Source organism: Bidens hawaiensis, unplaced genomic scaffold (genome assembly GCF_021521415.1).
Source record: "Bidens hawaiensis isolate Kalapana, Puna unplaced genomic scaffold, B.hawaiensis_p1.1 tig00009343_1, whole genome shotgun sequence".
Classification (NCBI taxonomy): Eukaryota; Viridiplantae; Streptophyta; class Magnoliopsida; order Asterales; family Asteraceae; genus Bidens; species Bidens hawaiensis.
This window is the reverse complement of record NW_027491689.1, coordinates 831529-853286: the sequence shown is the minus strand read 5'-3', so window position 1 is coordinate 853286 and position 21758 is coordinate 831529. Positions and strand designations below refer to the sequence as shown.

The 21758-nt window shown below is 32.9% G+C and overlaps 3 protein-coding genes across 3 annotated transcripts; 1 reads left to right on the top strand and 2 right to left on the bottom strand.

The window, feature by feature from the left end:
• The first annotated feature begins 2768 nt into the window (after positions 1-2768).
• On the top strand, positions 2769-3719 carry LOC143532067 (uncharacterized). Its single transcript, XM_077027212.1, has one exon. The coding sequence runs from the start codon at positions 2781-2783 to the stop codon at positions 3711-3713; it is 933 nt and encodes a 310-aa protein (XP_076883327.1). The 5' UTR covers positions 2769-2780; the 3' UTR covers positions 3714-3719.
• Positions 3720-9082: 5363 nt separating this feature from the next.
• Positions 9083-11876, bottom strand: LOC143532066 (transmembrane ascorbate ferrireductase 2-like). The gene is made up of 5 exons (XM_077027211.1): positions 11691-11876; positions 10069-10117; positions 9757-9956; positions 9363-9664; positions 9083-9256 (listed from the first exon to the last, which is right to left on the bottom strand). Exons 1-5 carry the CDS (start codon positions 11832-11834, stop codon positions 9199-9201), a joined length of 753 nt encoding a protein of 250 aa, XP_076883326.1. The 5' UTR covers positions 11835-11876; the 3' UTR covers positions 9083-9198.
• Positions 11877-15245: 3369 nt separating this feature from the next.
• LOC143532107 (histone acetyltransferase HAC4-like) lies at positions 15246-16192 on the bottom strand (the record flags this gene model as incomplete). Its single annotated transcript, XM_077027251.1, has 3 exons — positions 15246-15390; positions 15477-15756; positions 16050-16192. Coding segments are annotated over 3 exons (567 nt in total), but the record flags the coding sequence as incomplete, so codon positions are not given.
• Positions 16193-21758: the final 5566 nt, after the last annotated feature.

The window sequence follows — 21758 nt, the reverse complement described above, 5'->3', positions numbered from 1 at the left end:
TTCCAGCCATGTTTTAAAAAAAAGGTTTGGAAGATGGGTTGATTTTGGGTTTTTTTTGAAGTTGTGGTAATTGTTTTATGTGATTTTGGGTGTGGTATGTGATTTTGGGTGTGGTAATTGGTTTAGATTTATATATAGGAAAAACAGATTTTTTTTTAATAAAATTAAAGAGCCCAACGGCTCTTTTATTCATCCCAACGGCTCCTTCACGCACCCCAATGCTCCTTTACGCCACCTTTCTCCCGCTACCGGCCTTGCGCCTGCTTTGAATTCCGCGCTCGCGCCCCTCTCGCGCCCCTCTCGCGCCTCGGTGGTGTGGTGCTCGCGCCCCAGGGCGCGAGCGGATGGGCTCTCGCGCCCCCGCTGAAGCCCCACACCCCTTAGCCTCAGGTGGGCAATTGGCTGTCACCTCCTTTACCAAATAGATAGTACTCATAAACATAGCCTCTAGGATTTGAATTTTAAGAAACTAATCTTATTTAATTAATATAGTACTGGTAGTTAGTATTATTTCTCAGTTTTAATAAATCTATAACATAAACAAATTATAAAATATTTGTCAAGTTTCTACTTTCTATTTAATGAACACTTTATAGTACATTAAAATCTTTTGCCACTTTTGAAATGATGTAATCTAACTATATTTTCTCCATCCTCTAATTATAAAATATGCCTTGTAACAAATTAAATATTTAAAGGTTAGTAGCATAACGGTATCCATATATTTACGTATGTCTCTTTCTAAATAGTTGAGGGTTTTAATCCGATGTTGCACAAATGTGAAAATTTACAAGTAAAATTAGGTGTGCAATATTATATGTGTCACATCCTCAAATTTCGACTAATAGAGTTTAACCGCGAGCCGTGTGACATACCAAGATCTAGCTCATTTGTTATACTCATCTGGCACACCATCAAATTTCGACTAACGAAGTTTAACCGTGATGCGTGTGATATATCAGAATCTAGCTCATTTGTTATACCGAACATCCAATTCAAAATATTCAAAACATTATTTAAGTCTCATTCAAACATGAAAAAACAAAAAACAAACCAAACATCCAATTCAAAATATTCAAAAAGACTTAAATAATGTTTTGAATATTTTAAAATTCGATATTCGGTATAACAAATGAGCAAGATCCTGGTATGTCACACGCCTTGCAGTTAAACTCCGTTAGACGAAATTTGAGGGTGTGACAATATGTTCCAAACAAATAAATTTTAGAATAGATCACATTACTTAAAGAACTCTGCTATTTGATTAGAATTAAATGCATTGGCATAAGTTACTTTAGCTAAGATTTAAACAGAAAACAAATATTGGGTGTCATTTAAACATTTCAAACCCTAACACAACATAGAGTATAAACACAACACAAGACAGAATGAAATTAAGGTTCATATACTTATACATATGTTTAATTTGTTTTAAATCAAACGGATCTTGTTTGGCTTGTATTAAAATTCAACTGGTTGACCCTACAATTTCTTTGAAAGTATAAAAAAATAAAAATGTATGTATATAGATAGTTTTTAAGTTCAACTCGATCACAACTTTATTGTAACTAGAGCAATACAATTTGGTAACCCGTTTGACATGTTTAAGTAAATGGTTACACGGGTTATGTCGGATTACAAGTTTAAGCTATAGACTTTCCAGGATATGATTGATGCCTTTGCATGGGTTAATATACAGGTCGTTTTCAGGTTTTCCATTGTTTTACTTCGGCTTTCTCAACTTCAAACCTAACACTGGCCAAACAACTTATCAAACCAACGATCTCACTAGCTAAAATGTGAGAAAATGGAATACGCATATATATAAACCCATACATGCTCTCATTTTAAAATCGATTCATGGTAAAAAGAATAGTTCATGGAGCTAGCTTATAAATTATAGTCTGGTACAACATTTTCCCAATGCATAATTAGATTTGCATCAATAATCTCTTGAAATTACTTCAAAATATACTTATTAATTATTCCTGTAATATTATAAATAGAGTAATGATCATAATGATTTGGATTGGATTGGATTGGATTGGATTGGATTGGTAGTATATTTAAGATAATATTTGGTAGGGAATTAAAAACACTTCAGGATTTATCAATGTACAAATAAAATTTGAATAATATATGTAATACATGCACGTACAAGTATCCCTGTCTATAAAATGCCACATTGATAACCCTAGATGCACGATTTTCTTCATACAAATACACCTTTGGCTTTGACCAATGACCAGGAGAAAATAAAAAAATCAAATGATTGTATCTGATTAGATTTCCCCACAAATAATCCATATTTGGATTTGTCTGTTTCCTCCATTATAATTTCTTTTTTCCCATTTTAAAAGAAATTAAAATGGTATCTATTTTCTAGCTATATCTCATGTGAAGGTACACACTCACTCCATCTTTTGAAGAAAAATAATGTTCTTTTTTAGGAAGTGCCACTAGTTTACTTAATTATGCCCTAAAAGATGAGCATTTGTTTCCCAGGTTAAATAATCTAGATGCTTTACCCTCAAATATCAAGATTTGTGACTCTCTCTGAAGATGATGCATTAAATCCTTTGGAAGAAATTTAAGGGTTTCTTTCATCTTTATAACTAGATGAATATTTATTTAATAATCTAGATTCTTTGCCTCAAAAGATCAAGATTTATGGCTCTCAAGATGATGCATTAAAAGGGTTTCTTTTCATCTATATAACTAGATGAATATTTAGTTAAAAATTTTGAATTTTTTTTTTGAGTTTAAATTTGTTTCTAAATATGTTTAGTTCTTCTAACCCTTTTCCTTCTTCCATCCATGGCCTCCCTCCTTCTAGTATTTTTCTTGGTCAAGAAGAAGATGGTGTTTTCTTTAACCACCATCAGTTTTTCACTGGAGAATATTATTCTTTTGATCATCCTCCACCTCCTCCTGTTAAAGATTCAGGGTTACAAAACCCTGAAAATAATAATAATAATAATAATAATAATAACTTGAAGCTTTCAGATTCATTGATATCTCCCTCAAGAAAGAGAGTGGCAGCTTCAAAGAAAGATAGGCATAGTAAGATCTTCACAGCCAAAGGTCCAAGAGATAGGAGGGTAAGATTGTCAATTGACATTTCAAAAAAGTTTTTTGGTCTTCAAGATTTGCTAGGGTTTGATAAAGCAAGCAAAACCCTTGATTGGTTGTTCACAAGATCCAAGGCTGCTATTAAAGATTTAGTTGAAGAAATGAAGCACACTTCATCTTCAACTCTTTCTGATCAATGTGAAGAGGTTTTCATGGAGAAAAGTGATAATAATAATAATCTTGAAAAAAATGGAAGAAAGAAGAAGCAAGTGGTGGTTGCTAAGGGTGGCAAAAGGAAGAAGAAAATTACATCACAAAAACATAAATCTGGAGTTCATGTGAATCTTGAAGCTAGAAGTCAGCTAAGGGCTGAAGCAAGATTGAGAGCAAGGGAACGAACACTCGAAAAACTGCGGTTTAAGAAGCTCGAAAACGATGCCAAGAATAATGTTGTTGGTGATTACTATGGACTTCAATCAAACTGTGGGAACCAGATTCAATCACAAAGTAATCATGAAGTGAAAATTGGGGAATCATTGACTCATAAGCTTCCAAAGCCTTACTCTTTGTTGTATAACTCCCAGCACAACTTTGTTGACTCAAAAGACTCAAGATCTCAGCTTAAGAACAGTACTTGTTAAAAAGGTACATTGTTATATTAGCCATCATAATATGTTTTAGTTGATTAATGAAATAATAATAATAATTTAATGGCAGGATTAAATCATGTGTTCTTGAATATTAGCCATCACAAGCAGCTAGATCCAGTGATGAGTGCAAGATATATACTTGATGGATGCTGGAGTGATATCTATAATAGTAAGGATGTAAGTCCATAATTCTTGTTATAATTTTTGTTAATTTAGTTAATTAATCCATTTGATTATAAATTTTATGGTTGTGAGTGTTTGTAATGATTCGTGAATTCGATCTATCGATCTAGATATATATAATACTTGTGAGATGAACTTTTGAAATAATCCTTTTTGTCTTGGTTTCGAATCGTTTATTTAGAAGTTTTCTTAGATATAGCGATGGATGTAACCGGTCGATGTTCGTGTTGATGTTACAACTTTCCTTTTGTGTGGACATTGATATTAGCTATAGTTATCATGATCTTTCCATAGATGTGTTTCTGAAGATGATAAAGAATTCCCAAATTAAGCACTTTTTTTAATTAACTACTACCATTACATTGAGTTTGGATTTAATGCTAAAATTTTTAAAACTAGTACATTCAATATCAATGCTCTTTATCACAATGTTTATATATACTTATCATGAAATGTTTTTTAAGAACTACTTGCATAATGTAATTTCATTATATGGATTTATATTCATATCTAATTTCTTACAAAATTTTTACTAAATTAGGAGATTTTTTCTGTGTGTTTTTTGCTCTCTTTTTCTCAAATCCGGTATCGCAATGATACAACAAGCTAGGTTAGCCCCACACCAATTAGGCTATAATTGTGGTGGTTTTAGTTTCTTTTCAGATATTGCTACGTGTAATTATAAAAACAATAGCTCAAAAATGAGTTCTTGAGCAGGCTCATTCTTTTTCTCAAATCCGGTATCGCCACGATACAACAAGCTAGGTTTGCCCCACACCATTTAGGCTCTAATTGTGGTGGTTTTAGTTTCTTTTCAGATATTGCTATGTGTAATTATAAAAACAATAATTCAAAAATGAGCAAAAACACTTGGTGTGCAAGAGTAAACCTCAACCAAACAAATTAATTAAACCCTATAACAAGAACACATTATTTTGTTATATGTGGCTCTTTATGTATAAGCAAAGTTAGAAGCCAAAATTAGGTCTTTTTGGGTGATCTAAAATAAGTAATTAAGCCAATATCATCTTAAATATGAGTAGGTCCAAGATGTTTCATGAACAGTAGAATAATTTTTTTGCCAGCATGCATTAATTACAATGTAACCCTTTGAATTTGAATGCCGAACATCATCTGGTATTAGGTACTGACACCTTGATACAATCCTTATTTTTTGTTAAAATGATATCAACTATGCAGACATCATTCATCTCGGTAGATAGATCTATTGTAAGCATTTTTATTTCTTTTGTCTGCACTTGTAATATATGTTTCATAAATGTTCAAATCTTTATAAAAATATATGATCTCTTTTGATTAAGAAACTCTTGTGTTCTTTATGAGAGAATTCTTCCAAAAGTAAACGATTAAACCATCAAGAACATATCGATATTGTAAGAGTGGCGTCTCTACATATATCACCACGTATGAGCAAAAAGGAACTTGAGAGAGTCGTGAGGGTGAACATTTATTGTTGTGTATAGTATGCGCAACGTGCTTGGAATGTGATACATGAGATAGTTTCGTAACTGTCACACTTTCTCTTGTGCGGTATTATTTCTACACAAAATGTGACGATTCTTTTCTAAACGTATAATTGTTTTTGAAATAATAGTGTCCACGCATATATACACGTATGCCGACACATGCAATGCGTTAAATACATGAGACTGTTTAGAGAACTACAAGAATCACACAATTCGTTGCTTCTAATTAATGGTATGGTAGACATAACAAGTTTAAAAAATAGCGAGTGAATTAAGACATTATATATATAACCGACTTATGTATCACATTTATAGCAAATTGTTCGGGTATTTATCCGCGTCTTGAGTTCTTAATTACTTAAAACTGGTTTTTTGAATTAATTGAACATCCCTATATGTATGTCTATATCATCATCATCATTATCGTACTCAGTATATCTCACCAATAGCAAGGCTATGGTATGGTCTGAAGAGAGTAAGATGTAGACAACCTTACCTCTACCATTTAGGAATAGAGAGGCTACTTCCGGTGAGACCCCGACTCAATAATAGTTTTGCATCAAGCCTTAGGCATAAGGCGCATATCACTCAACCATCTATCAACAACTGATTGGTGCATGTACCCTTCTCTTTCTGCTATCAACGCCACCACATGATGCCTGATTAACCTTCCGCCACTTTTAACGTTATTTTCACGAGATTAGTAAAATAACGTCAAATTTAGTGCAATTTCACTTTTTCCCACCCGAGGGTTCACAAATACATTATATGCGCGCACCGCAAGCAGGGCGATATGTGTGTCTATATATATTATATATAGATATAGATATATGTATGTATATGAGCCATGTTATGAGAGAATGGAATATTTTATTTTCATAGGATTCATAGATAGATATCTGTTGCGTGAAGGAGTTGCAGAGAAAGTATGGTGATATATTAAGACTCCAACTGATGTCACTTCTCTTTGTAGGTAAGGTGGTGGGTAACCTGGGTACTATGTCCACCGGAACCTCATAAACACAATCTATATATATAATATTCTGATTATATCTTCCAAAAAAGCAACCAAGCTAGATTCAAAAGTCAATTTTTTTTTGCTTTAGATACATGATAAAAGTCATGAAACCCTAAGAAACATGTGTTAGAATATCGCCCTATATTATTTTATTTGTCTTCACATATAGACCTAAAAAGGTAAAGTTATAAAAATATCGTTTTCAAGAAAATGGCACGGTACGTAAAGACAAAATTTCAAATTATGATATTAAGATATCAAGATGTGTATAGTTTTTTTTACCATTCTTCTTGCGGTGCATTAGCATGGATTTGGTTGGTTATTGACGTAAAAATTTGTAGTGACATCCTATAGCTTATAATAAAATAAATTAACATACTAAATAAAGCAAATACCAAATTAGCAAACAATTTTCATTTTTTATAAATTCAGTCGATATCATTCAAATTCGTACGACAACGACGCCAAATCCAAAATATAAATATGTGAGCATCCTAAACTGTATTATCACGTATACAAATTATGATCAAAGTGACATGGATTCAATTAAAAGGGTTTTTTTACATGAAAAGGTGTGTAGGTCCCCTAATGTCGGATCCGACATAAACGAACGGATTTTGTTCTTGATGAACGATCAAGACGGGTGTGTGAAATTAAACGACCGAACGAATAATATAAAGATAAAATATAAAATGATCGATCTCAAAATCGGTTTAAAATGATTTCATAATATTAAAGAACACCGATCCCACCCAAGGTGAGCTCCTCTTAATTGGGTGGGTGATTTCACCATACAAAACACACACATAATTAAACAAACACAAGTCTCTATTTATAGGCTCACACATAATATAGAAGCTTTCCCGTTGAAGTTAAACGTGCGTCGAAGCTGCATCTAGGATCCGGAAACCACTCCCACTTTAATCATTTATTTAACCAAATATATATATAACCCGTTTCATCACATTGATATCGCAAGTCATAATTTGGCTCTACAAGGTGTTCACGCGAAAGGACAGGTTAGGCGAAGGTGTGATATTATCGAACGAATTTAAACTTTCGTGTGAACAATTGCATGAGATTTCCATAATTCTCGTCTGAATGGCTATGCAAAAGATCTTAAGTTTCACATGAATATTTGTTTTTAAACGAAATGTTTTAAAACATGAAAATCTATGTGCAAAGAAAGTTAAAGTTATAGATTTGAAAAAAAGAAAAACGGTAGTGTTATGAAGTCAATACATTGATGTGTGACTTAATATACATTTGTGGTATGCGTGTTAAATAGGCATTAGGCAATGGTTGATCTTCGGCACCACCATTGGCATATTGATGTGTCATATTTAAAATAGTTTTATAGTTTCTTATAAATATATTATTCAAATGCATCAAAGTCCAAAATTGTAATTTTATATTAAGATAGTTGACTTAGCCTACAAGCAAACCTTCAATATATAGCAAAAACGTTAGGTGGTCAGTGGTCTTATGGCATTTGCATTTTTTTAAAGGTAAAATTTATAGCATTCATGATAGAAGTAAAAGTGCATGGTATATATTATTTGTTTACATAGGTGTATCATCATGAATCATGAATTAAAAACTTTGTTCCTTGTGATGTGACTTTTAAAAAGTTGTGAATATAATATTAAAAACTATCATATTTCTAACACGAACATGTTAACACGACACGATACAGATTTTAACAGGATTGAGTTTGCGCTTCATGTGTCCTATATCTTAAGCATGTCGATCTGTGAGTTTGAGCTTCATATGTCCTATATCTTAAACATGTCGATCTGTTTAAGACATGTTTAAATTCGCGTCTTAACAAGTTAAAGATCTGTTAACCAATATTAAGATTTTTAATTAAAAATAATAATATACGTTCATAAAGTTCTAACTTCTAAACCTAAAGTCATACCTAGATACGAGGTTTCACTCATGTCCGTCAGAACCCGATATTATATTTTAAATGGATGTTATGATTTGATTGAATGCTCTTTTGTTTCAACTATGTTATGAATTTAGTGGGTTTTTAAGGTATATTATGAATTATGTATTAATCGAGACCTTTAAGTTCGTTTTGAACCTTTTTGTTTATTACACGTGTATTACTTGTGTCTTTAAACATGTCTTAACATGTTAACATGTTCGTGTTTGGAAAAAAATGACACAATTAGTTATCGTATTGTGTTTGTGTTTAGTACCACATATCATCATGTCTTACCGTACCGTGTCCCATGTTATGACAATCCTAATTAAAAATCCCAATTGCCTCCCCCCCCCCCTTCCCAAAAAAAAATAAAAAATTCCTTGGTTCGCCACTGCTTATGCATCAATTAGTTTATACACTTGAGTTTTCAAAAACGCAAGAGCTTATTTCGTGAGTTTATTCTCCTACGAGTTCTTTAGCACTCAACCAAATATCTTAACATGTTAGGAATTATTTAAGTATGAAACGAGAAATATTATGTTTTCTAATGATAAAACCAATGAAAGTTAAATTTGTAAAATACTTATAAAGAAAAATAGTAAACCCTATGCTCAGATTTCCTAAAACTGGCAAAACCTTTAATCATAATCAACATTTGTTACTATAACCATTACCGAACCATACACATCGATTATAAAACCATAATTGTAACCAAACAATTAGGTTCTCGTTTGATTTAGTCGTTGTCCATAGTTCGCTTATTCGGTTTCTATACTCACCACATTCAAATCCCCTGCAACACTTGATTACATTTATGTATAACAAAATCATTCAATTTCATTGCTTTGTATTGTATCAACTCGAGTCGGTAGTTCCAACATCATAACATACCATAGGTTGTTCTTCTACCATCCTGAATCACCAAACCAAACAAAAACTTCACTCACATGTCACAACTTACAATATTAAACTTGTTAACAATGTATCTAGATTAAATCAAACTTGTAACTCCCGCTTACTCGATTGATCCTCGAATAACGTCTCCTTTCCCATTGGATGGAGATACAACGCCAAATATAACAAAACCGCCCAATAACACAATCATCACACCCAAAACATTCACCAGCATTGCTTCATTCGAATAATGTGATATTATTTTATGCGTTTGAAGAAATGTTACTTTCTCTAAAACACCAGTGATGCAAGAAGCTAACGAAAGTGCGTATATGTACACTCCAAGTAACACATGCCATGGCATCAGTGAAGCTCGGTTTTGTATCGAACCACCCAGGTACCAAAATGTTGCAAATCCCACCCCCCACTACAGTTTAAAAATATTATAAAGTTTAATATTTAATTATTTGGTAATAAAATTTTAATTTATGGAATAAAAAAAGAGGGCAAATCAAGAACCTGAATGGTGAATAGGAATAAGCAGGCTAAACCGAGCCATGAATGCAGGCTGTAAAAGTTGTCGATACCTCTATCATTATGAAACTTCCAAGCGGCCCATAAACCGATTAATCCTAATATTAATGCTAAGAATTGGAGTGTGAGATGAAGCAGCTTTTTATAATTTTTCGTTCCTGATGCAGTCTTGTATGCTAGCATAGCTGTTGATCCATCCAAAATGTGGATAAACAAACAGATTTCAATGTAAAATGAATTATAATTTTGATAATTGATGCAGAAACGATATAAAGTCCGATTATAGAGTCAGTTTACCTTCACCATTCAGCAGAAGAAGACCTATTACCATCAGAACAGGATGAACCTGCAGAAAACACAGCTTTGTTGAATATGAGGTGTGTAAACGAGCCAAGCCGAGCCCAAGCTAAGAATTTTATAGATACGTAAATCAAATATTTAAGCTAAATGTATATTAATCAATTAGTTATTAATTAACAGAATGATATAGGCCTAAATTTCCATCATTTGGGCCAAAAAAGCCCAAGCTCAAATGGCAAAACCAAAAAAACCGAAAACGAACCGAAACTGAACGGTTTTGAAAAAATTCACAAATCGAAGTTTCGGTTTTTGGTTACCAATTTCTAGATGCAGGTGTTTACCTAGAAACGTTTCCGATAAACATTTTCTACAAACAAATCGAGCTAGATCAGATCGATAGAAAGCTAGGCTCGTTTTCAGCTCTTTTCAAGCTCGGTCTCGGCTCGGTTATTACTTATTAATTTATGTACGCTTTTAATTTATATATTTTAAGATAAGCCTTAAACGAGCCTAAGCTCGTCACAAGTTCGTGTAGGACCATAAAACGAGTCAAAGCTCGCTGTGCAGTGTGAAACTAATACATATAAGACCAATACACAAGACTCGTTAAAGCTCAACGAGCCTAAACAAGCTTCCCATGCAGGCTCGTTAAAGCTCGTCTGTTCATTTAGCGTTCGTTTGTTTGTCCATTAGCGCTTTTTAGTGCATGTGTGTTCGTTTGCCCATTAGTGTCCATTAGGGTCCCTTAGTGTTCGTTGTCCATTAGAGTCCGTTTACAATATTAACAAACAGACACGGGCAAACTCAATTCCTTAACGGGCGGACACGGCCACAAATTTTTGTTCGGTAGAGAATTTGTGAACTTTCCGTTTGTCCGACAAAAGCTTAACGAACGAACACGGACAAGGTCTCGTCCGGTTCGGTTACGTCTGTTTACAGCCCTACTCGTTAATTTGTACTGAATTATTAGTGTTAAATTGCTATATATAATTATATAAATATATGAATTTTACATAATATTAAAATTACTAATATCTCAAATGTCAGTCCTTGACCGATATGGCGATATCCGATATTTTTCCGCATTAACTGCTTAGAAACGAACCAAGCTGAGCCGAGCCGAGCCCAAGCTCAACTAGGCTCGATCTAGGCTCAATTCGAGCTCTTTTTCTAAAGCTAGAGCTCAGTTCGTGAGTCCTTTTTTCAAGCTCGTTTATTATTTATCACTTAATTAATATACATTTTTAATTATTTTCATATAGTTTGAGAAACTTTAAACGAGTCAAAGCTCAGCTGTGCGGTGTGAAACTAATACACATAAGTAAGAATCACTAAACCTCAACGAGCCTAAACGAGCTTCCAATACAAGGCTCGATAACTAAATGAGCTTTATTCGAGACTCTCGAGCTCGTTAAAGCTTGACTAGTTTCGAGCTTTTTACCGATCCGATCTCAATTAGAGTAATAACAAACAGTTGATTATTATTAATCAGGTATATTTCTATAACAAACTAGATTGGTAATTAAGTAGCTAATGAAATCGGAGCCCTAATTGAAGAGTATTACACAAATAATAATAATAATAATAATAATAATAATAATGAGAAGAATGATTATTACATTGAAGAGTAGGCTTTTGTTATCGGAGAATAAAGCTAATCCGCCTCTGTAATGGACGTTCCAGATGAGAACTAAGATAGTAATTAATACTCCTAAGCTCCGTACGCATAAGTATGTCGGAAATTTGACCGCCGGAACGATCATCTTACGCCGGCGACTGAGGGTTTGTTCGAATTACGGTTATCGGAGTTTTAATGACGGGAAACGAGGAGTGTGTTATTATTATTATTATTACAGCCAACTAAATTAATAGGTTTTCGGTTATCTGTTAATCAGTTTATTCGGTTAACTTTTCGGTTTGCTTACGTTAGTTTTTTTAAGAGAAAATTATTGTTTTAGTCTCCGCGATTTTTAGGCGGAATCACTTTTAGTCCCTGAACAAATGAACTGTTTAACGGGGAACGAATACGTTGAATTTAAACCACGGGGGTTTAAACTTTAAACAGTTCATTTTTTTTGTTTAGGGACTAAAAGTGACTCCGCCTAAAAATTACGGGGACTAAAATAATAATTTTCTCTTTTTTTTTTTAATTTAGAACGATGACTTTTTTTTTGTGTTTAGGTCACCGTACTTTTCAATTTGGAGAACTCTGTTACCCACTATGACCAGGCTACGTTGTCTTAACCGGGATCACGTTGAATTCAGAGTTTGGCTTGGGTGTTCTCTCAGGAAACCATATCGCAAGTTGTTACTTGACAGTTATGCCACCACAAGAGCAGATTCTTTGGTGTAACACACAGTGAGACGAAAACCCGGATGGGCTCGGGATTTGAACGAACAACCTTATATGGCCTAGCTCAAATCCTTTATTGCTGATATCTACCCAAAATGACACAAATGAGAATCGAACTTTGGTCTTCATTGGAGCACCCAAGTCTTCCTACCATTAGACCAAAATTTGGTCCGGTTAGTTCCCTAGGCTAAAATTTTCATTAAAAATATATGAATTAACTATATGCAATTATCCATGAAATGAAGGTGTAAGTTAATTAAATTGTAGTATAAAACATGAAATAAATATATAAAAATATAAATGTTTTGGTTTCGGTTAATCAAGGGTACATATATAACCAATATCCAGTTTTCGTTAATTGAATTGAAAAACGAGTGATGATACATTTGATACTCAAGCTCGTTTGGTTAATATATTATGATGACTTGTGATACTCGAGCTTGGTTTGAAAGACGCGTGTTTTTTTGAAATCAAGCTCGGTTTGTTACGCAATCTTAATAGACAAGAAAACATCAAACTTTACCTATTTGCAATCAAACACCAACCATTAAAACAAACTTTTATAACAACTAAACATGAACATGAATGTTAACATGTTAACATCCAATAACTAAATCCCATAACAATTAACATAACACACAATTACTTAGATCTTTTTTTATTATTATTATTATTATTATTATTATTATTATTATATAAACTGCACTAAAAAGCATCAAATCTTCATCCATATGGTCCCTGCCACGTGTTGCTCTTAGCCTATGCCCATGGTAAATAACAAATGCAAAAAAAGCCATGTCAGCAGGGTAAATATTAAACTAATGTAATAAATGACATTCAAAAATAATGCAAGGTAAATTTTAATTTATTCTTTATACTTTTTTTATGTTTGGGTAAAAACTTATGTGAGTGCTTTTGTAAGTTTTTTCTTTTAAGTGAGTTTCGAGCTATTGTAAAATCTCTAACTTGACACGATTATTATCGGAAGTTTTATTGGTTCAACCGATTGATTATTTGTGAGAAGACTGTTGGAAATTTGTTGAAAATGAGTTTTTTAAATTACACAAAACCCGCCGCAACTTTATTGTGGTTTATAAAACTAGATGGTGAAGATTTGTTAACAAAATAAAACAAAAAAGTCGAATAAAGAAATAAAAAAAATTAAATTAAATTAAATAAACTTTCAAATAGAAGATGAAATTTAAAAACTTGCTAAAAGGACAAAAGTAAAAAAAATGATAATAATAATAACAAAAAGACAACAGAAACACTATGCCATAACTTTTTATAACCAAACATCATTTTATCAAATTAACAGATTGTCACATTTTAGAGAATATAACTGTAACACATGGAAGACAGTATGAGCCTGAGGCTGAGCCCGAGCCCGAACCCGAGCCTTGATGAAAGATGAACTCGATTCGTTAAAACTTCTGATGAGTGATGATGCATACAATTATTAGCTTTAAAAAACCAAATTATAAGCATGAACACCAACCATTAAAAACAATCTTTTTATTGCAACTAAACATGTTATACCATCAAAATCCCACGGTCATATTCGCGTTTTAGGGGGTCATTTAGACAAAAACCATAAAATGCAAATATAACGCTCACATAGCTAAAAAAAAGTTAATAATATACTTCTTCTTCATATATAGTTAGCCCTTTACTTTATATAACAATATAAACTGGTTACTTTGCAGACATCTTATCTCTAGCATGTGTTGTTTTCTTCTTCTTCTTCATGTCCCTAGTAAATAACAAATGCAAAAAAAATAATATTATTAATATTCAAATTAAATGTACAATAATAATAATAATAATAAGAGAAGATGACTCACAAGCAGTAAGGTACGATACACTTTTGTTTTGTACATGTGTTTATGTGGTTCTTTAACATCCATTTTGCTCCTCGACACTTTTGGCAATCGCTTCGCTTACCCATAGTACATTTAGAACAATGTTGAAGAAGCATCTTGACCGTTTTACAATCCGGGTAGCACCCGTCCATGCTTTCGCATTCACTCGCGTGCGCTAAAGCATTCAATAGCCTCTTTAACTGCCCATCACAAAAAAATTAAATTTTATTAAAAAAAAAGTTAGCATAGCTAAATTTTATATACAAAAAAAAAAGTTATAATTCTTACCGTGTTTGCGTTTTTACTCTGAACTGGTATTTTTCGGGCCTCTTTAACTGCGGTGGGACAGGTGTCAGCTTTTGGTTGGACGACAAGATTATGTTTAAAATGATATAAAATCATCATGGAGGAATATTTAGCGTGCCCGAGTGTATCAAACTGGTATCGAGAATTCTGGCACTTGTTCAAGAAATCATCTCGAGTGTCGAAGAACTTGTTAACGAGCACGTCGTCATGATCCTTCGTATCAACCGCTATATCACTCACTATATCCTTAGAGAGTGGAGTATCTTCACAAGAACCACATTTGTGCACTCTGCAAACACATCTGCAAAAAAAAAAAAGTTATAAAGATTATTATTCAAGTCTAAAACAATATTAATGTTAATAAAAATGAATATACATATATATATATATATATATATATATTAAAATTGTTTGAGACTAGTTTTACTATATTTTATATATAATTTTTTTGTTACATATATAAATCATAAGTTTACATATGTGTAAAAATTTATGTAATATCAAATTTATAAATACATTAAAAAAAAGTTTAGATATGTGTAAAAACTAATTTTCATAACTGTAATCGTATATATAGATATTAAAAGTGATAAAACTACACTCAAATAACATTAACATACAAATTTTTTTATAAAACATATATAATATATATACTCACCTTGAACATAACTGAACCTTGTTACATTGTTTACAAAACCATCTACTTCCTGATAATATTACTTCATTGCAGGATGTGCAAACATGTTGTAACCGAACGATCATATAATTTTCTTTATCCGGCATAATTACTTCACCAAGCTGCAACATAAATAAACAAAATTAATAAATATTGTACTACAAAGTATAAAACATAAAGAGATTAATATTAAGTATGTAATATTTACTCTGTGCATCACTAAAGCCTCCTTTGTAACATGTTCTTGTCCATTTGCCATCAAGATTCGTTTAGTTCGTGACTTGGCAAACAAGTTTTCACCAGACTTTTCTTCTTCATCAAGTTTCTTGCTTATGTTTTCAGCCGCATCCGACCAACAATCGCCAAGAAAATATGGCAGACGTGATGCACTTACTTTAGCATTCGATGGGATAAAGAATTCGTTGTATAAATTAGTCTGGTCGACTGCAATCCCGTCTTTCATCGCTTTCTTGATCATTAACTTGTACCTTCAAAAAAAACATATTTAATATATGTTTTCCGTAACAGGATCTCATAGTTATTAAAAAATTTAAAAAAAAAAAATATGTTTAATATAAGTTTTCCGTAACAGGTTCTCATAGTTATTAAAAAATGTAAAATAAAAAAAATATATATTTAATATAACTTTTCTAGTAACAGGTTCTCATAGTTACTAAAAATTTAAAATAAAAAAATATATTTAATATAAGTTTTCTGTAACAGGTTCTCATAGTTATTAAAAAAAATTTAAAATAACGATAATAATAATAAATTAACGTACCATTGTCGTAGCTTAGTCTTCTCGGGTGTCTTTTGAGTTTTGGGATGGCAATAAAAAATATAATCTTCGCCTTTAATAAGCGGACACGACCATATGTAACACGATGCAAAACCTCGTTTTTTGCAATGCTCAAGGTACCCGATCTAAAAAGAAAAATAAGTTATCGCAGACAACGATAATAATTAGTTAAACGGATTAAACAGACTAAAAAAAGTAAAGGAAAAATATTATACCAATATTTCATGGTAAACGAAGGTGCGAAGAGGCTCGCCACTAGCGGTTTTTCTTTCGGGCTGAAAGTATTTGACCGAGTCAATGTACGAGATGTAAACGCATCGGTTGTTCGGCCCGTTACACTCGGACCCAAATTCTTGAACATACATTCCAAACAAGCATACATCCACACCTCCTATTTTCTGGAACAAAAGTATTAACTGTTTGCAAAAGAAAATGAAAAAAATGTTAGATGTTAAATTACACTAACATATTTAGTAATAATATGTCTATATAAATAAACTTACTTTTGATCTATATTCCATTTTTTCTGGATAATATTGTCCATTAAATATATCTCTAAATTCTTTTTTCACTTCCAACTCTTTGTCAACTGATACCACCACTCTAACAACAAGACCTTCTGCTACTGGTACCTGTAACATTTTAAAAAATAAAAATATATCAATAACCATATATTTTTTATATAAACTATTTTTAAAAAAAATACATAGAATTTTTTTATTTTTTTTTACTTTTTCTGATGGTGTTCCGTAAAATGCTGCACTTTCTTCTCGCTCTTGCTTCATTCGTGTAAAAAGGCGTTGCTCGATGTGATCACTGAGATTCGTTCGTGGCAAATATTTGGCTCCCGTGACGTTGTTTGGTAACGGGATTCGTTTCCCGTTTTCCATTTCTTTTAAGTAACATTTCGGGCACACGTATTCCGATTTCCCTTCTAAATCGGTTTCGTTATTGTATAAGCCACATATCCTATGCTGCCAGTTTTGACATGTATCACATTGCACCCACTGCAAAAAAAAAAAAAAAAATTTAAAAAATTACAAAAAATTATGAAATGAGTAAATATTTGAATGGAAATCATAAGGTTATTTAACATACCGAGTCTTCGATTTCCTCATCATTTTTTACAATGTGAAGATTGGCTTTTGAAACCGAACCGACACGTGTCATGATGGTTGACCCGCGATAGCCTCTAAAGCAGCACATACAAATGCAATGCTGTGTGTTGTTCTCAGTTGACCGATAATATTTAACGTTTCTTTTGACGCGCAAGTCACACGATGAGCAGTATACGGGTGTGGGAGCGAGTAAAAGCTTGTAGTTGGAGCATAACTGGCACGGCTTTTGACCTTCTGAAGACGTCGTGTTTGCTGATGTGTCATTTGTAGGTTGGATAAAACTTGACAAATATTCTTTCATTTGACCCGCAGTGAAAGCGTCAGCCAACGAGGCACTCGGTTTCTTAATATTAGCAGCCTCCGGTTCTGGCCCGTTATCTTGAAAAGAATCAGCCAAAGCAGCACTTGGTAACTCTGGCCCGTTATCTTGAAAAGAATCAGTCAAACAGACACTCGGTTTCATAACATTAGCGGGCTCCACCTCCGGCTCGTTATCTTGAAAAGTATCAGTCAAACAGACATTCGGTTTCAAAACATTAGCGGGCTCCACCTCGGGCCCGTTTTCTTCAACAGGTGTAATCGGGCCCGTTATTTTCTCAGATTCCGAAACAGTCGGTTTCATTAACAGAATTGACTCCAAAACAGCCACATAATCATCTACAGCTGCATTTAACTCGCATATCACTTTTGGGCCCGATGCATCTGGTACCGTGTTAACATCCGAGCACAATGCATCCTCATTATTGGGCCCGGTATCCTTTTTAGCAGCCGAAAATTTCATGAACCTATTGTAAACATCCATAAGATCACCAGAACTTACATCTGCGTCCAGTAGTTGACTTAACACCTCCTTTCTATCAGGCCCGTTTCCCATCTCAAGCGGGCCCGAGAGTTCACCACTCTTGGGCCATTGTTCCAATGCAGGCAGGTTAAAAGGCAGACAAGCGTTGATCACTACATCCATTAGAGTACCTCTATCAACCCAAGATTCATAATTACTTATCGGGCCCGTGTCATATTTTTGCCTCTTAGATTCCATTAGCCCGTTAACGTGCCCAAACGAATAACTCAATGACTCATTATTAACGGGCCCGAAATTATTCTTTCTTTTTCTCGGCATCATCCCAAAACCAGCGGGCCCGTAAACACCATAATTCAAATCACTACAGTTATTATTTAAACTGAGCCCGTTTGACTGATCTGAACGCTGACTCACCCACTGGCCCGCAACATAAGCTCGTGGACCCACATACGTCTCACAATATGCACCCTGATTATTATACATAGCTCCCAAAATGTTTGGCTGCACATTATTAGCTGACATTGAAAAGCCCATATTATTCGACCGACCAACCGACTGCAGATAACTCCCAGGTGTCACTGTTGTATTATTAAACATGTTTGTACCAACAACATTATTGATCGAAGAACCTGTAGAAATTAATTATGCACCTTAATATTCATACCCAAAAAAAATAAAAAATAAAAATAAAAATCACAACTTATATTATAAAGATTATAAAGATCACAATAAACAAACCTCCAAAAAACTGCTGATTTGTCATGTTAATAGGCAGCGAGCCGTAACTGAAACCAGTGTAACCGAGATTTACCGGATTAACTCCATTAGATATCATTGGATTATGATAAGTAACATATCCCTAATAAAATATTAAAAAAAACAAGTTAATATACAAATCAAGAATTATATAAAAATAATATAAAATTATATAAAATAATACAGGTCAAGAATTATATAAAAATAATATAAAATAATACAAGTCAAGAATTATATAAAGTAAAAGAAAATAAGTCATACCATTGGATGAGTTTCACAAATATCATCCCTGCAAAAAAAAAAGTTTATTAACATTAAACATAAAAACATAAAGTTTATAAATTTTTATTTTTTTTTTAAAAAAGATGTGACAAGATTGAAGACTAACAAGTTATAGATGGACCCGTGACGATTACCGACAAGAAAAGGTGAATTATGATTCATGTTACAGTGAAATTATGATCAAGAAGATCAAGAACGAAGAGGGTTTTGACGAACACAACATTAGGATTAAAACCCTAGTATTATTATTATTATTATTATTATTAAGGAAAAATTAGTGATTCGAAGAAGAGGGTGTAAAAGCCTTGGCCTCCAAGGGTTTTGGGTTTTTATAGGTTTTTGGATTTGTGGGTGTGGGACCCACTAGGTGAACTCCATTGACATTTATTGACTTGGGTTCGAACAATAATAACTATGAAGTATAATAATAAAGTTAACTGGTTTCAAACTATGTAGACCCATTTAGTTGATGATGGGTTGAAAAAGTTAGAGGTGCATAAACCGGTTTAAAAACTTAAACCGGTTCGGGTTGGTTAATAAAAATCAAAACCAGTTTATGATCGGTTTCGGTTCGGTTCGGGTTGAAACAGGTTCATGAACAGTGTCGATCGGTTTCGGTTCGGTTTTTGATTAGTTTCGGACCTTCGGTTTGGGTTTTGGCCGGTTTTTGTCCGGTTTTGACCGGTTCGGTTTGGTTAAACGGTTTGGAACCTGTGTTGGTGGAAAAATTACAAACCAGTTTCAAACTTACGGTTTCAATCCGCTCCAAACTGATTTCTACATAATCTGTTTCAAACTGGTTCGGTTTAGTTCGGTTTTCGGGTTGGTTCGGTTAACCGGTTTATTTGCCCGGTTTCGGTTCGGTTAAACAGTTTGAAACCGGTTTTGGTGGAGAAAATTACAATCCAGTTTATTGCCCACCTCTAGTGATGAGTTATAAGCGCGTAAATGAAGTTAGTGAACTGTCTATGAATTGTTTGGTGGAAAGATAGTTTGTGTGTTGTTTATTAAGAATGAGTGAATATGATTAAACTTTTGTGGGTTAAAGCAATTTGTACATATATGGGTTTTGGAATTTGGGGGTTTTATCGGAAGCAAATCTCTATTGATTGTGGTACGGTATGTCTATATGTCATCCTTCTCTAACCCTACATACAGCTTGGCTATGGGTAGGTTTGTACTGGATGGCGGTTTGGTGGTTTCTTAGGTGAAGGCGGGTACCCTTGTTATGGATTGGGTTTGACCAAGTGGGTATTATTTAAAGTTAATCTATTTTGGGTGGAAGGCGGAAAATGGGGAAAATAGCAACATCAGATGCATTATGTAGAAGGCAGGTACTTGAAGATATAAAAGCGAGCAATACAAGAAGTGATCCTTACTATATGTTGGTGCTTGTGAAAAGTAAGGAGTGAGGCGATTTTTAATAATAGACGAGTTTCGATCAATCAGCTCAAAGAAGACATTAAGAGGTTCATATTCTTTTGGGTTAAGAATAGCGTGAAAATAGTCAGTTTAGATTAAGTGAATTCACAATTTGTAACCGGGTGTGTATGTTTTTGTCTAGTCTAGCTACTTGCATATGTTATGACAATTGGTTACTCTACAAATGTTATAATATTTTAGTAGTGTTATTATAGGTTGAAGTGTAGAGTAAAACTAAAATATTTCATAGTGTCTTGAATGCTTAAGTAAAGAAACTACCATTTGATATGATAGATTGAAACAATCTATTGATATGAAATATGAATTTAGACTATTTATTACATAAACTATCTAAAAGATTTTGAACCATAAATTTAAGAAAACTCAAGAAATAAAATAAATCTAATCAATTAGCAATTGCCTGTTACATGACTAAGTATAATAATATAAAACGTTGTATGATAACTAAAAGTTTACATTATTAATAATAGTAAAAGGGCAGGATATAACGAATTACTATTAGATAAAATTTTTTCAATATTATAAAAGTAGGATTACAAGGCCGAGTACTCTCCGAGTACTCGCTACAAGGTATGTCACCGAGGTGAGTTTCTGTAAATCCGCCTAGTTACTAAGAATCGGTCAAATGTGGTCAACCTCAGACAGAATCACATCTTATCAGCGAACTTGGAACGATTTTGACTCAAAAAAATAAAACATAATTGTTATTTCAATAATATTAAAGAACAAATATCATTTTTTTAATTAATGATTAGTAAATTTTATAATATTTTATATTTAAAAATGTATTTTTTTTATTTATATTGATATTCACCTACTTTGTTATAAATATTAATAAACTTATGATATTTGACATATATATAATAACGAAATATTAATTTTCTTTATATTTACCATATCTGAGTACTCTCCGATTACTCCCCGAGTACTCCGAGTACTCCCTCCAAGGGGGTAGGCCGCTTAGGGACCGTCTAGCGACTTTTACAACATTGATTTTTTTAGTAAAAGATAGTTATTATTTATTATTACTCTTAATTATCTAGCCTTAAAATTATTCAAATTTTTATCATGATTAGTTTATCTGATAAATCGGTTCCAAATTAATATTGTAACAACTTTTCAGAATAAGTTTAATCTTTATTTAAGTATATAGTATTTAACAAATATAACAAAACAAATGTTACAATTGATTTTACATAATTCCGTGCACAACAAAAAATTTTGATCTATTTATTTTTAATAGCAAAAGTTGTATTTAATTAGTAGGCATAGATATCGAATTGGCGGTAT

Excerpts from the sequence above, each read along its gene's own strand:
- LOC143532067 (XM_077027212.1), top strand. The coding sequence starts at position 2,781 with ATGTTTAGTTCTTCTAACCCTTTTCCTTCTTCCATCCATGGCCTCCCT.
- LOC143532066 (XM_077027211.1), bottom strand. The coding sequence starts at position 11,834 with ATGATCGTTCCGGCGGTCAAATTTCCGACATACTTATGCGTACGGAGC. Across the intron at positions 10,118-11,690 it reads ACAAAAGCCTACTCTTCAAT|GTTCATCCTGTTCTGATGGT; the intron begins GTAATAATCATT and ends TGTTTTCTGCAG. Across the intron at positions 9,665-9,756 it reads TATTCCTATTCACCATTCAG|TGGGGGGTGGGATTTGCAAC; the intron begins GTTCTTGATTTG and ends TTTAAACTGTAG.